The sequence below is a fragment of the Salmo salar genome, chromosome ssa01, assembly GCF_905237065.1.
Source record: "Salmo salar chromosome ssa01, Ssal_v3.1, whole genome shotgun sequence".
Taxonomy (NCBI): Eukaryota; Metazoa; Chordata; class Actinopteri; order Salmoniformes; family Salmonidae; genus Salmo; species Salmo salar.
Genome location: NC_059442.1, coordinates 37,597,873 through 37,612,257, shown reverse-complemented (window position 1 = coordinate 37,612,257; position 14,385 = coordinate 37,597,873). Strand labels below are relative to the sequence as shown.

Genomic DNA, 14,385 nt, shown 5'->3' with positions numbered 1-14,385 from the left:
AGTGGTAAAGATTATTCGTCTTTTTCTAGATAGATCATGAGTATAAAATTTGGATTGGGTTATTTTCCTTTCCAATTTTTCTGTCTCTGTCCCATGATGAGGTCTTATTCGGGTTGTGTTTTGACCTTTTGACCTCCAGGTCCCCAGCTGGTGGCCATTCTCCTTCCCATCCTCATCTCCTTTCTACTGGATGAGAATGCCCTGTCCTCTGCCCCCGCGCCCGCCCGCACCCTGCATGAGTCAGCCCTGCAGGACCTGATGCGCATCGGCCCCCAGCACTCGTCCGTCTTCAAGGCCCTCATGGCCTCTTCGCCCTACATGAAAGCCAGGGTGGAGGCTGCTGTAAAGGGCAACCAGGAGAGTGTCAACGCCAAGACCACACAACTTCAAGTACCCAGCAAGACCTCGCCCAGCATTCAACTCAAGACCAATTTTCTGTGAGCCTTTATATACTGAAATGAATGCTTAGTTATCGTGAGCGGACAAGAAACAGCCACACGTTATATTATAGTGTCGTTATCATAGTAGCATAGTTACCGCATTAGGATTGTAATAATCACTAAAGCCAGGCACAGATCAAGGACAGGACAGTGCAGTATTTCATCATTTTAGTTTGGCAGGCAGTCAAAATTAAGTTTTGGACTTTAAGTTTAATTTCATGGTACAATAGGTGTTCATTTTAACTGTTTAACCTCTATGAGGGAATGACAACAGAGTAAAGACAATGTTATCATTGGACGCAGATTCCTAACCAGGGAGCTCAAATGCTGCTGGTAGGTCTACAGACAGCAAAGGTCTGGGGTTGGAGTCGTAGCCCATCTGGGGTGTATTCATTAGTGCAAAGTGTAGCAAAACATTTTGCAACAGAAAACAAAAACAAGTGTTTCTTAAGGACAAATTCAGGTATGTCCCTCCACGTTTCGGCCCATTTTCTTCTGTGTGAATACACCCCTGTTCAATCAGTGAGGGAAACATTAGTTCACTTCTAACCATATAATTTGTATTCACATCTAAACGTTGCATGGCATCCACATGCTTGGATGTCTACATTATTAGTTTTGTGTTAGATTACATATCATTTGAATGGCTGTCATCATACTAAGTAGAGAGGCAGTATGTATGTATACACACACACACACAGACACATACACACTACCGGTCAAAAGTTTAAGGAACACCTACTCATTCAAGGGTTTTTCTTTATTTTTACTATTTTCTACATTGTAGAATAATAGTTTAGACATCAAAACTATGAATTAACACATATGGAATCAGGTAGTAACCAAAAAAGTGTTAATATAAAATATATTTTGATTTGTTTATCTTCAAAATAGCCACCATTTGACTTGATGATAGCTTTGCACACTCTTGGCATTCTCTCAATCAGCTTCACCTGGAATGCTTTTCCAACAGTATTTAAGTTCCCACATATGCTGAGCACTGTTTGTCTGCTTTTCCTTCACTCTGCGGTCGAACATATCCCAAACCATCTCAATTGAATTGAGATCGGGTGATTGTGGAGGCCAGGTTATCTGATGCAGCACCATCACTCTCCTTCTTGGTCAAATAGCCCTTACACAGCCTGGAGGGGTGTTGGGTTATTGTCCTGTTGAAAAACAAATGATAGTCCCACTAAACCCAAACCAGATGGAATGGCGTATCGCTGCAGAATGTTGTGGTTGCCATGCTGGTTAAGTGTGCCTTGAATTCTAAACAAATCACTGACAGTGTCACCAGCAAAGCACCGTCACACCTCCACCTCCATGCTTTACGGTGGGAAATACACATGCTGAGATCATCCGTTCACCTACACCGCTTCTCACAAAGACACGGCAGTTGGAACCAAATATCTCCATTTTGGACTCCAGACCAAAGGACAAATTTCCACCGGTCTAATCGCCATTGCTCTTGTTTCTTGGCCCAAGTGAGTCTCTTCTTCTTATAGGTGTCCTTTTAGTAGTGGTTTCTTTGCAGCGATTAGACCATGAAGGCCTGATTCACACAGTCTCCTCTGAACAGTTGATGTTGAGATGTCTGTTACTTGAACTCTGTGAAGCATATATTTGGGCTGCCATTTCTGATGCTGGTAACTCTAATGAACGTATCCTCTACAGCAAAGGTAACTCTGTGTCTTCCTTTCCTGTGGTGGTCCTCACGAGAGCCAGTTTCATCATAGCGCTTGATGGTGTTTGCGACTGTACTTCAAGTTCTTGAAATTTTCCGGAATGACTGACCTTCATGTCTTAAAGAAATGATGGACTGTCGTTTCTCTTTTTTTATTTGAGCTGTTCTTGCCATAATATGGACTTGGTCTTTTTCTGTATACCACCCCTAACTTGTCACAACATAACTGATTGGCTCAAACTCATTTAAGAAGGAAAGAAATTCCACAAATTCATTTTTAAGAAGGCACACCTTTTAATTGAAATGCATTCCAGGTGACTAACTCATGAAGCTGGTTGAGAGAATGCCAAGAGTGTGCAAAGCTGTCATCAAGGCAAACGGTGGCTATTTGAAGAATCTCAAATATAACATATATTTAGATTTGTTTAACACTTTTTTGGTTACTACATGATTCCATATGTGTTATTTCATAGTTTTGATGTCTTCACTATTATTCTACAATGTAGAAAATAGTCAAAACAAAAACTCTTGAATGAGTAGGTGTTCGAAAACTTTTGACAGGTAAAGTGTGTGTGTGTGTGTGTATGTATTCTGCAATCTAAGCTGAAAGAGATGCAGCATACATATACATTTACTGTCATAATGGAAGTGTTGGTGAAAAACAAAACGCTCCAGTAACTTTATTCTCCAGCACAACTTAGGTTTAAATTGCCATGGCAATATACAGGAAAAGCAATGTAAACTACCATGTACTGAAAAGTTTTTTTTTTAAAGACTAAACCAACTGTCTACAGAGCAGTGTGTCCACAGAACAATAAAATCACTGCACTGATGTTCTTGAAATGGCATTGCACTTAACATACTGTTTGATGATGTAGCTACATGTCCAGCTAGCAATCAAAACGTTATGAAGTTAACATTATAATGGTCATAATCTTAGTACTGTATTATGGTCACTGAGTACATTAAAAAGGGCTGCATAGGGATCCAGTTAGCAAGTGGTCAGTTAGCAGCATTACTTTATCATTACTATCATAATCCTCTTTGTTTTTAATCAATGTTCATGTTAAGTTACCATACAAAAGTATCCTGGATGGCTGAGTGTGGAAGAATGTATGTTAAATCCATTTCTGGTTTAAAGGGACACTGATCAGAATGGGTATTTATGAAATGGATGCAAGTGTCAATATCAATCAAATGCAACGAAAAGAGAATTGACAGTATGATAATGAGGGTGTCAATCATGGGATGATGGTTCAGAAAGTTAACGCTACAAATGAGAGTTTCTGCAATAACAAATCTGGTACAGAGGACATTGTCCTGCTTTCAGCTTGGCTTTTGCTCAGGCTGTTTGGCAGTTTCGTACTGTAGCTGTGAGGATACTATAAAATACTAGTCTGTATGTAATGTAACCTGTCATTTTATTTTGTAAACTGTACAAATGAAAATATTGGTTGAATAAACACATTTTCTAATGACAGTGTTATGAATAAAGCCTACATTTCCTTTAATAATTGCTTCATTTGTCTATAACACGAGGTATGACACCATATGCATGTATTTAGCCTTTTCTGAGTGACTGTAATATTCAAGAATGATACCAATTTGAGTATGCCCAAATTTAGATAGTTACCCTAGAATGTTGGGGGGCCACAGTGGGGTCCATCGTTTACATAATGTAATTATGGAAATGTGGTCTGTGCTTTTCGATGTATTGAAGCGCCGCCTTCCATACTGTGAATGGAGTATACACTAGGACGCTTCGTAGCCTCGTGATACATACGACGGAGAGCCAACTGTTACCGCAACGGCTCTCCATTTCGCTCGGATGTCTGTATTGCATTACCGTCCACTTTGACCTTAATGTCTCGGTAAAAAATACCTGGGAATTAAGCAGTTTTTTTTCTTAGGTTAGCTTGTTCCTCTACATACTATTTTGTTTGATCGACCGTCATTTTCTTCTCGTCATCTGCTGAAAGACGGTGAGTGATTATCTGATATGTTGGTGCTGTAAAACCAAGCGACCCAATTTTTCCTATGTGTTGTTACTGACGGAACTGTGGCGGCCTTGGGCTCTCCTGGAACTGAAGCCTCGCGGATTATGTGTTCATGGTCAGGCCATGTATTATAACATTGTAGCTGTTATTACGACCGTGGTTTGAGCTATTCAGTATTTTCCAATTCTCAAAATATGCATGTTAGTTAGTAAATATTTTCTGCTTGTAATGTAATTGTTTAATTTTAGACTAGCTAGCGAGACACCCAGTTAACGTTAGCTAATCTGAACAGCGTTAGGAGTTAACTGTTAGATAACGTTAGTTACACTGACAAACATTAGCTTGTTGTAGCCAGTTGGCTAAAACTGATATGCAGAGATCAACCAGAAAAACACAATGTTTCTTGTTGGCGTTCTTCTATACAGTCCGCTATGTTTAGATTCCCTCCCACCACACACTTAGCGTGAAATAGCTAACTAGTATTTAATATATTAGAATTTACTGGCAAAAGCCTTTAACCGGTTACGAGTTACTTGCTAACAAACGTAACAATCCCTAGCTAGCTAGTTAATTTAGATAAATATAGTCAAAAGTGAACTACATTAACGTAACTATCTTACTACAGTACTTAAAGATAGTTTATGGAAGAACAACATCAGATAATAATGTAGCTAACTGGTCAACGCTATGACGTGTCTTCGTGGACAGATGGCTATGCTGATAGAGCTGGGCCAGCTAGCTCGTCAGTAACGGTGGGGCCTTATCTAGAGCTAGCAACTGGTAGCTTGTTTATGTTAGTTAACTATGTGTTTTAGCTTGTTTGTACCCACAGTACGATTTTTATACTGCTGCTTTTTAGCTAGCTAGGTTGTCTGTCACAACTGCAACGTCAGTAGCTACCTTTGCTTCTGTAATTGACAAGCTAACTTAGTCATGTAGCTAATGTTAGCTGGCCTGCAGTGGCAATAAAAATGAACCAAGTCATGATCTAACTAGCTAGCTAGATAGGCCTATTTTAAAGAACTGCTGACTTGAACATATTTGTGACATTAGGTACTAAAATAATGATGATCATGTCACTTTAGTGAAGAGATGTCTGCACATAGGCTTAATTAGTGCCTCTATTGTCAGGCTGTAAATAATGGAAGATGGATCAATTCTACCTACAATTCTTTTTTTGGACATTCAGTTTGTATCTCAAAGGAAATGGAACCTAGGCCTAAATCCTACAATACAACCTCTTGGGTTGCTAGAGTCATAGAAACCTCAAGCACTCTGTCAATTTGTGATTAATCTGTTGATAAGATGATCTGCCCCAAGCCTGTTTAGCCTGTAGCCATCCAGGCTCTGACAAAGGAGATGGTTCTACTGTTAATCAATGTAGTCCACCCCCCAATTGAAAATATTAGATCACCCTATTGTGTTGAGATGGTACCTCCACTCTACATACAGTACCCGGAGAACAGGTTTTGTGCCCCACTTATTTTCCTGAGAGGAAAGGTCACGGTTGTTGTTATTTAGTTCTTTATACCAATTACCATGTTTCAGCTGTTACACATAAACTAGCTACAAACCTTTGTTGTTCTGACTTGCCCCACATAATCCCATTGGCAACTGCAAATATGAGGCAGCCATGATTCAACTAAATGCCAGCTTTCTCTACATCCCTCTCTTTCTACCTTCTCTCTCTCCATTCTCTCTCCCATCCCTCCCTCTGTCTCCCTTCCTCCCCCAGGTGAAGGAGGACTTCATGACACACGGGAGGGAGCAGTGACTGGACCTATCAGTGTTTTCTCCATCCAGCGGATGAGTCCCCAGCTCAGCCCACAGCAGTGATTGGGCTAGGTGGCAGATAGGGAGCTGTAGCAGGGGGGTGATCATGGCGGACGTGGACCCAGACACCTTGCTGGAGTGGCTCCAGATGGGCCAGGGAGATGAGAGGGACATGCAGCTGATCGCCCTGGAGCAGCTCTGCATGCTGCTGCTCATGTCTGACAATGTGGACCGCTGCTTCGAGACGTGAGTCACAGACACACACATTCAACTGTTAATCTCACAAATGTCAACTGTTGGGCTCACAAACATCTCTCAAACATCCCAAGCTGTTGTCATACTGTTGAGGACAATGCAGTGCTTATACAAACTGTGTATAATGACAAAACAACAACTCATTTTTATGTGATTACTGAGTCATGCACAGCTGCTTGTTTACATGTCATTCAAGAGGTACATAAAGAGGTCTTTAACTTCCTTCTAATGGGATAAATAAAAGTAAAAAAAAAATGTCCTCTTCTCCCAGGTGTCCCCCGCGCACCTTCCTTCCAGCCCTGTGTAAGATCTTCCTGGACGAGAGTGCTCCGGACAACGTGCTGGAGGTGACGGCCCGCGCCATCACATACTACCTGGACGTGTCGGCTGAGTGCACCCGCAGGATCGTTGGCGTGGAGGGGGCCATCAAGGCACTGTGTAACCGCCTGGTGGTGGTGGAGCTAAACAACAGGACCAGCAGAGACCTGGCAGAGCAGTGTGTCAAGGTATGCTTTTTTTTTTATTATGAAAATGCTTCTGACGAAGACTCAGTTAGGGAACATCATACCAGTGTGGAGATCTAGTTTTTGGTTCTACATTATTCCCCTTGCCTTTTTCATTTTTCATGTGATCAACTGGTGGCTTCAGGCTCCCTTTCACTGTTTACGCAAGAGAACGTTCTTTCCCTTTTACCTGAGACGTTTTATTCAAATCAGAAGATGCAAATGAAGTCTTGAATATCCAGGTCATATTTCCTCAATCTGTAGTATACACAACAAGTATATCTGTTTGAGGAAGGGCTTATGTTTGTTGTAGAATAATAGAGAACATGCTTACTCTCAAAAGTAGTCGGTTGCCGAGTCCTCAAAAGTAGTCGGGTGCTGTGTACAGGCCATAGTGAGATTGGCTACACACCATAAATAATCAATAATGAATGTATTATTTTGTTGACTGAACTTGTGTTTGTGGTGTCATTTGTCAGGTGCTGGAGCTGATCTGTACCAGGGAGTCTGGAGCAGTGTTTGAGGCTGGGGGTCTGAACTGTGTGCTTAGCTTCATCCGGGACAGCGGTCATCTGGTCCATAAGGACACCCTGCACTCTGCCATGGCTGTGGTGTCTCGCCTGTGCAGCAAGATGGAGCCCCAGGACTCCTCTCTGGAGACCTGCGTGGAGTCCCTCTCCAGCCTACTCAAACACGAGGACCACCAGGTGAATAGAACACCCACTCAAGAGTCATCGGTGGGGGGAGGCTTCCATGCACATTGGTGGTGGATGGATGAGTTTTCCCTTTACCATATAAATGCTTTGAGTTTCTGTAGAAGTAGTATATAAATCAACTCGATTATCATCGGAAGAAGCTCAAAGGCCTGGTTGATTCCATTGTTATTGATTTAAAATGCAACCCATTGATCCACAGGTGTCCGACGGGGCTCTGCGCTGCTTCGCCTCTCTGGCGGACCGCTTCACCCGTCGAGGGGTGGACCCAGCACCTCTGGCCAAGCACGGGCTGACAGAAGAGCTGCTGTCTCGGATGGCTGCTGCCGGAGGCACGGTCTCCGGCCCCTCCTCCACTAGTAAGCCAGGCCGGACCTCCACTGGGGCCCAACCCACCGTCGCTGATTCCAAACTCAGCAACCAGGTGTCAACCATCGTCAGCCTGCTCTCCACCCTGTGCAGAGGTTCTCCCCTCGTCACCCATGTAAGGACATTTTACATTTGGTCTTGTTTTTTTTAAATACACAGTTACAAAACAAATTGGGCCAATATACCCTTTCTGAAATGTAATCTTCAAGGACCAGCCCAAATCTCAAAGGCACTACACCCTGAAAGGAGTTTTATTAGATGGCTTTTTAAATAAAGTCCTTAGCCTTCTTGACAAATTATTGCAGTTTGATTTGCATCCAAAGTGGTAGCTGTGTTTGGTGTTATGTGCCCTCTGGGACACATTTCTGTATTAGTAAGAATTAATAATTTATTCCTAAACTATTTTATTGGCACAGAATGTTAATGTATGAACTGCAATATCTTAAAAGCTAACGGTAATAACAAACAAAACACTTGGAAAGGATCCAGTTTCAGAATATTTCAGTGAAGAGCGATGTATTGTAATGAGAGCTATGATGAAGTGAGATTGGCTAGCGTATGAGAATAATGGATTGTGGTAATAATCTCCAGCTGTGTTTTTGTTTTGCCTCCTCCCTGTGTGTGTGTGCGCCTGTGTGTGTGTAGGATCTTCTGCGCTCTGCGCTGCCTGACTCAATGGAGAGTGCCCTGCAGGGGGATGAACGCTGTGTTCTGGACACAATGCGTCTCGTGGACCTGCTGCTGGTGCTGCTGTTTGAGGGCCGCAAGGCTCTGCCCAAATCCACCGCTGGCACCACAGGACGCATCCCGGGCCTGCGACGGCTGGACAGCTCCGGGGAGCGCTCTCACCGACAGCTCATCGACTGTATCCGCAGCAAAGACACAGATGCGCTCATCGACGCAATCGACACCGGGGGTGGGTGGATATTGGGTCAAAGGTTATGCACTATAAAGGGAATAGGGGAAGCTGACATCCTATGTTTTATTCCTCCTCCTCTTCTTAATAACTAAATGTAAATATCAGGTTGTTTATTGTTCCTGGAGGATGTTGCCGTAGTGATAACCAAAAGATACCTTTGTTATTAACACCATGTGGTGTTTCTGTCTGGAGGCTACAGGAGGTTGTGGCAGAGGAAGCTTGTCCAGTCAGGTGGAATGGTGCCCTTTTTCCTAATTAATTTCAGACTTTTGTTTGCATAATGGTAGATGTATCATGTTTATGATGGCGTGCACGCTTTGTCAATTCCTCGAAATGATTCCTGTGTTGCAGCTTTTGAAGTGAATTTCATGGATGACGTTGGGCAGACTCTTTTGAACTGGGCCTCTGCGTTTGGCACACAGGAAATGGTAAGATGTTAGCTATTATTTTTAGACTTGAGTCTGTATCCCTCAATCTCTTTACAGGGTAATTGTAATAGTTTACCCTGTACATTATGGTGGCCATTATGCATTTGAACAGAACAGAATAGCGCATTGTGCCCAGGAAATTAAGGACAGTATCTCCTCCCTGTTGAGCTGCAAGAACAAAGCTGTTCACAACCAGGAAGTGCTCAAGGCTCTGACAATAGGTGTCCATAGCAACATACAGCAGCATAAACATGAATGAATGCTGTGTATGCATAATCTGGCCTAATGCAGCCTGATTACTAGGGTTTGGTTTAATAATTGCTTGTTTGTCACCTCGAAACCAGACCACAACACAGGTCTATCACGTTGTCTTACAAAACCCCTTGTATTCATTAGGCTCCAAACAGAAGAAAACAGACTAGGAAAGACTGCGTGGACTAGTTTTAATATGAAACATACATTTTTGTTTGCTGTTTCAAAACGTTTTTAAAAGTGTTCCTTTGCCTGGACCATGTTGAATAACCCCTGTTTGTTGTGGTTGGTGGCCCAGGTTGAGTTCCTGTGTGAGAGAGGTGCTGATGTCAACAGAGGTCAGAGGTCCTCCTCCCTTCATTACGCTGCCTGTTTTGGGCGGCCTCAAGTAGCAAAGGTAGCTATGCTCTCTTTAACCCTCATAGGAAATATCTTCTGATGCTCTGTTTTTGACCAACATCCCTTGACAAAGGCCCAGGAGCCGGAATGTTGGGCGCTGGTTTATGTTGATTTCAATGAATGTAAATAAAGCACGGCGCGTGCGCACTCAATCCTTCTCTATATGTTGTTTGGAAATACACTACATGACCAAAAGTATGTGGAGACCTGCTCATCAAGCATCTCATTCCAAATCATGGACATTATTAGGGAGTTGGTCCCCCTTTGCTGCTATAACAGCCTCCACTCTTATGGGAAGGCTTTCCACTAGATGTTGGAACATTGCTGCGGGAAGGATTATTGAGGTCAGGCACTGATGTTGTGCATTTAGGCCTGGCTCACAGTTCAATTCATCCCAAAGGTGTTCGATGGGGTTGAGGTCAGGGCTCTGTGTAGACCAAGTTCTTTCACACCGATCTCGACAAACCATTTCTGTAATGACCTCGCTTTGGCACAGGGGCATTGTCATGCTGAAACAGGAAAGGGCCTTTCCCAAACTGTTGCCACAAAATTGGAAGCACAGAATCATCTAGAATGTCATTGTATGCTGTAGCGTTAAGATTTCCCTTCACTGGAACGAAGAGGTTTAGACCGAACCATGAAAAACAACCCCAGACCATTAACCCTCCTCCACCAAACTTTACAGTTTGCACTATGCATTGGGGCAGGTAGTGTTCTCCTGGCATCTGCCAAACCCAGTCCGTCGGATTGCCAGATGGTGAAGCGTGATTCATCACTCCAGAGAACGCATTTCCACTGCTCCCGAGTCCAGTGGCGGCGATCTTTACACCACTCCTGCCGACGCTTGGCATTGCGCATGGTGATCTTAGGCTTGTGTGTGGCTGCTCGGCCATGGAAACCAATTTCATGAAGCTCCCGACGAACAGTTCTTGTGTTGACGTTGCTTCCAGAGGCAGCTTGGAACTCGGTAGTGAGTGTTGCAACTGAGGACAGACAAAAAAAAACTTTAGCACTCGGTGGTCCCGTTCTGTGAGCTTGTGTGGCCTACCACTTCACGGCTGAGCCGTTGTTGCTCCGAGACGTTTCCACTTCACAATAACGGCACTTACAGTTGACCGGAAATTTGACGAACTGACTTGTTGGGAAGGTGGCATCTTATGACGGTGTCACGTTTAAAGTCACTGAGCTCTTCAGTAAGGCCATTCTACTGTCAATATTTGTCTATGGAGATTGCATGGCTGTGTACTCAACGGGTGTGGCTGAAATAGCCGAATCCACAAATTTGAACGGGTGTCCACATACTTTTGTGTAAATAATGTAGTTAGACCCTATGCATGTTGCCTTATTCAGCATCGTTGTCTGTGTCTCTAGACTCTACTGCGACATGGAGCCAACCCTGACCTCCGAGATGAAGATGGGAAAACTCCCCTGGATAAAGCCAGAGAGCGTGGCCACAGTGAGGTTGTAGCCATCCTCCAGTCTCCTGGTGAGTTATAATATATGAACATAATCACACCTTCCAATGATTTTTGATTTGATTTGGGAGTTGATTGGTTGACGTTTATTATTGTCCTTGAGGAGGAAATGATTTCAAAGTTACATATACACATAGAAACAACAACGAGCAAACAACAAACCAGTGGTATAAAGTACTGAAGTATAAATACTTCAAAGTACTACTTAAGAATTTTTTTTTTTTGGTATTTATATTTTTGACAACTTTTACTTCACTACATTCCTAAATAAAATAATGTACTTTTTGCTCCATACATTTTCCGTGACCCTCAAAAGTGCTCGTTACATTTTGAATGCGTAGCAGGACAAGGGTCCAATTAACACACTTATCAAGAAAAAATCCCTAGTCATCCCTACTGCCTCTGATCTAGTGACTCACTAAACACAAATGCTTCATTTGTAGATGATGTCTAAGTGTTGCCCCTGGCTATCTGTAAATAATAATTATAAAAAAAAGAAAATGGTGCCATCTGGTTTGCTTAATATAAGGAATATGAAATGATTTATACTTTTAGTGTTACTTTTGATACTTAAGTATATTTAAAACCCAATACTTTTACTCAACTAGTATTTTACTGGGTTACTTTTGCTTGAGTCCTTTTCTAAGTTATCTTTACTTTTACTCAAGTATGACATTTGGGTACTTTTTCCACCACCGCAACAAACGGACATAGCAGCTGGGTTAACCGACTGCCAGTAAAAAAAACTTGGTTATGAGTGACCCATATCATGTTCTTTATCTGAAAACAAGGACAGTGGTTAAGTGACAACCTGTTGTGTTCTGTTCTGTAGGAGACTGGATGTGCCCCGTTAACAAAGGAGAGGACAAGAAGAAGAAAGATGCGAACAAGGAGGAGGAGGAGGGCAGCGAACCCAAAGGAGACCCGGAGATGGCCCCAATCTACTTGAAGAGACTGCTACCAGTATTTGCACAAACCTTTCAGCAAACCATGCTACCTTCTATTAGGTGACTTTGAGAATCATTTGACCGATCGACCCAAGGTCCATATAAATGTACTGTAACGTTACCAGTGTGTTCTTTGCAACATAAAATCATTAGAATGTTACCAATGACTAGGATGATTGACTCAAACACATTTGATACTTATCCCTCCCACCCACACAAGACAAAATGCTCTTGTTACTGTATGAGTTGTCTAAGCTCATAGATATACACTACCGTTCAAAAGTTTGGGGTCACTTAGGAATTTCCTTGTTTTTGAAAGAAAAGCAACATTTTTGTCCATTTAAAATAACATAAAATTGATCAGAAATACGGTGTAAACATTGTTAATTTTGTAAATTACTATTGTAGCTGGAAATGGCAGATTTTATTTTTATGGAATATCTACATATGTGTTCAGCGACCATCACTCCTGTGTTCCAATGGCACGTTGTGTTAGCTATCCAGGTTTATCATTTTAATTTTACTACTTCCTTCACTGTTGACGTTGAGACTGGTGTTTTGAGGGTACTATTTAATGAAGCTGCCAGTTGAGGACTGTTTCTCAAACTAGACAGTAATGTACTTGTCCTCTTGCTCAGTTGTGCACCGGGGCCTCCCACCTCTTTCCATTGCGGTTACAGCCAGTTTGCTCTGTTCTGTGAAGGGAGTAGCGTTGCACAGCGTTATACGAGATCTTCAGTTTCTTGGCAATTTCTCGCATGGAATAGCCTTCATTTCTCAGAACAAGAATAGACTGACGAGTTTCAGAAGAAAGTTATTTGTTTCTGGCCATTTTGAGCCTGTAATTGAACTCACAAATGCTGATGCTCCAGATACTCATCTAGTCTAAAGAAGGTCAGTTTTGATGCTTCTTAAATCAGCACAAGTTTTTTGCTATGCTAACATAATTGCAAAAGGGTTTTCCAATGAGCAATTAGCCTTTTTCAAATGATAAACTTTTATTAGCTAACACTACGTGCCATTGGAACACAGGAGTGATGGTTGCTGCTAATGGGCCTCTGTACACCTATGTAGATATTACATAAAAAATCAATTTCCAGCTACAATAGTCATTTACAACATCAACAATGTCTACACTGTATTTCTGATCAATTTGTTGTTATTTTAATGGACAAAACAAGGACATTTCTAAGTGACCCCAACGCAACGCCATTAACACATGTCCCCCCCCCCAGGAAAGCTAGCCTGGCTCTGATCAGGAAGATGATCCACTACAGCTGTGAGGTGCTGCTGAAGGAGGTGTGTGACTCTGACGCCGGTCACAACCTGCCCACCGTGCTAGTGGAGATCACTGCCACCGTGCTGGATCAGGAGGTAAGGCAATACACGACATCCATCCCTTTGTGTGTGTGTGTTCCACTGTGCTGGATTAGGAGGTGTGTGTGTGAGATCCACCACTGTTAACAACGCCGTCCACCACTGACCTGATGCCTGTTAAGCTCTCTAGTTGCACCAGGTTTCATCCACAGTGCTTGTGTCTGGAGGCTAAGTTAACTCTCTTCCTCCACAGGATGATGATGACGGCCACCTGCTGGCCCTACAGATCATCAGAGACCTGGTGGACAAGGGAGGAGACGTCTTCCTGGACCAGCTGGCCAGGCTGGGCGTCATCAACAAGGTGTCCACTCTGGCTGGACCCACCTCAGACGACGAGAACGAGGAGGAGTCCAAACCAGAGAAGGTGAAATAAGAACACCACATTGCAGTCAGACCAAAGATGCACTGATGGAGCTTTGTGATGTCTGTATGTTAATGAAAAGCACTCTACAACTGTATTATTATATAAATGTGTCATTCAAGTCTATTATCTCTGGATAAATGTTTGCTTCATGACTAAAATGTAAATGTATTTCTCTCTTTGTCCTGCCAGGAGGACGAGCCCCAGGAGGAAGCCAAAGAGGTGCAGCAGGGGAAGCCTTACCACTGGCGTGACTGGTCCGTCATCAGGGGGAGGGACTGCCTGTACATCTGGAGCGACGCTGCAGCCCTGGAGCTCTCCAACGGCTCCAATGGATGGTTCCGCTTCATCCTGGACGGCAAGCTGGCCACCATGTACTCCAGCGGCAGCCCCGAGGGAGGCTCCGACAGCTCAGGTAGACCTAGCTACATACCTGGACTGTTATGACTTGAACTTCCCCCAACTAGATACTTATTCCTCTACATCTCCTTTG

At 43.0% G+C, this 14,385-nt stretch overlaps 2 protein-coding genes across 12 annotated transcripts in view; both read left to right on the top strand.

Annotated features, from left to right (window-relative positions):
- The window catches only part of heatr5a (HEAT repeat containing 5a), a 32,423-nt gene extending 31,173 nt beyond the window's left edge, over positions 1 to 1,250 (top strand). For 3 of the 5 annotated variants that reach the window (XM_014194325.2, XM_014194318.2, XM_014194311.2), the window contains one exon: positions 140 to 1,249. In XM_014194325.2, coding sequence (XP_014049800.1) covers positions 140 to 441 — 302 coding nt within the window. In that variant the 3' untranslated portion in view covers positions 442 to 1,249. Of the gene's footprint in view, positions 1 to 139 lie in introns of all 5 variants that reach the window. The other 2 variants (XM_014194302.2, XM_014194295.2) reach the window with 1 other exon arrangement.
- Positions 1,251 to 3,820: 2,570 nt separating this feature from the next.
- Positions 3,821 to 14,385, top strand: part of hectd1 (HECT domain containing 1) — a 28,179-nt gene continuing 17,614 nt past the window's right edge. For 6 of the 7 annotated variants that reach the window (XM_014194240.2, XM_045717590.1, XM_014194256.2 and 3 more), the window contains exons 1-13: positions 3,821 to 4,106; positions 5,857 to 6,140; positions 6,421 to 6,655; positions 7,132 to 7,359; positions 7,568 to 7,849; positions 8,380 to 8,650; positions 9,005 to 9,081; positions 9,632 to 9,730; positions 11,104 to 11,218; positions 12,040 to 12,214; positions 13,390 to 13,528; positions 13,725 to 13,895; positions 14,085 to 14,307. In XM_014194240.2, coding sequence (XP_014049715.1) covers positions 6,001 to 6,140; positions 6,421 to 6,655; positions 7,132 to 7,359; positions 7,568 to 7,849; positions 8,380 to 8,650; positions 9,005 to 9,081; positions 9,632 to 9,730; positions 11,104 to 11,218; positions 12,040 to 12,214; positions 13,390 to 13,528; positions 13,725 to 13,895; positions 14,085 to 14,307 — 2,155 coding nt within the window. In that variant the 5' untranslated portion in view covers positions 3,821 to 4,106; positions 5,857 to 6,000. Of the gene's footprint in view, positions 4,107 to 4,219; positions 4,237 to 5,856; positions 6,141 to 6,420; positions 6,656 to 7,131; positions 7,360 to 7,567; positions 7,850 to 8,379; positions 8,651 to 9,004; positions 9,082 to 9,631; positions 9,731 to 11,103; positions 11,219 to 12,039; positions 12,215 to 13,389; positions 13,529 to 13,724; positions 13,896 to 14,084; positions 14,308 to 14,385 lie in introns of those variants that run through there. The other variant, XM_014194226.2, reaches the window with a different exon arrangement.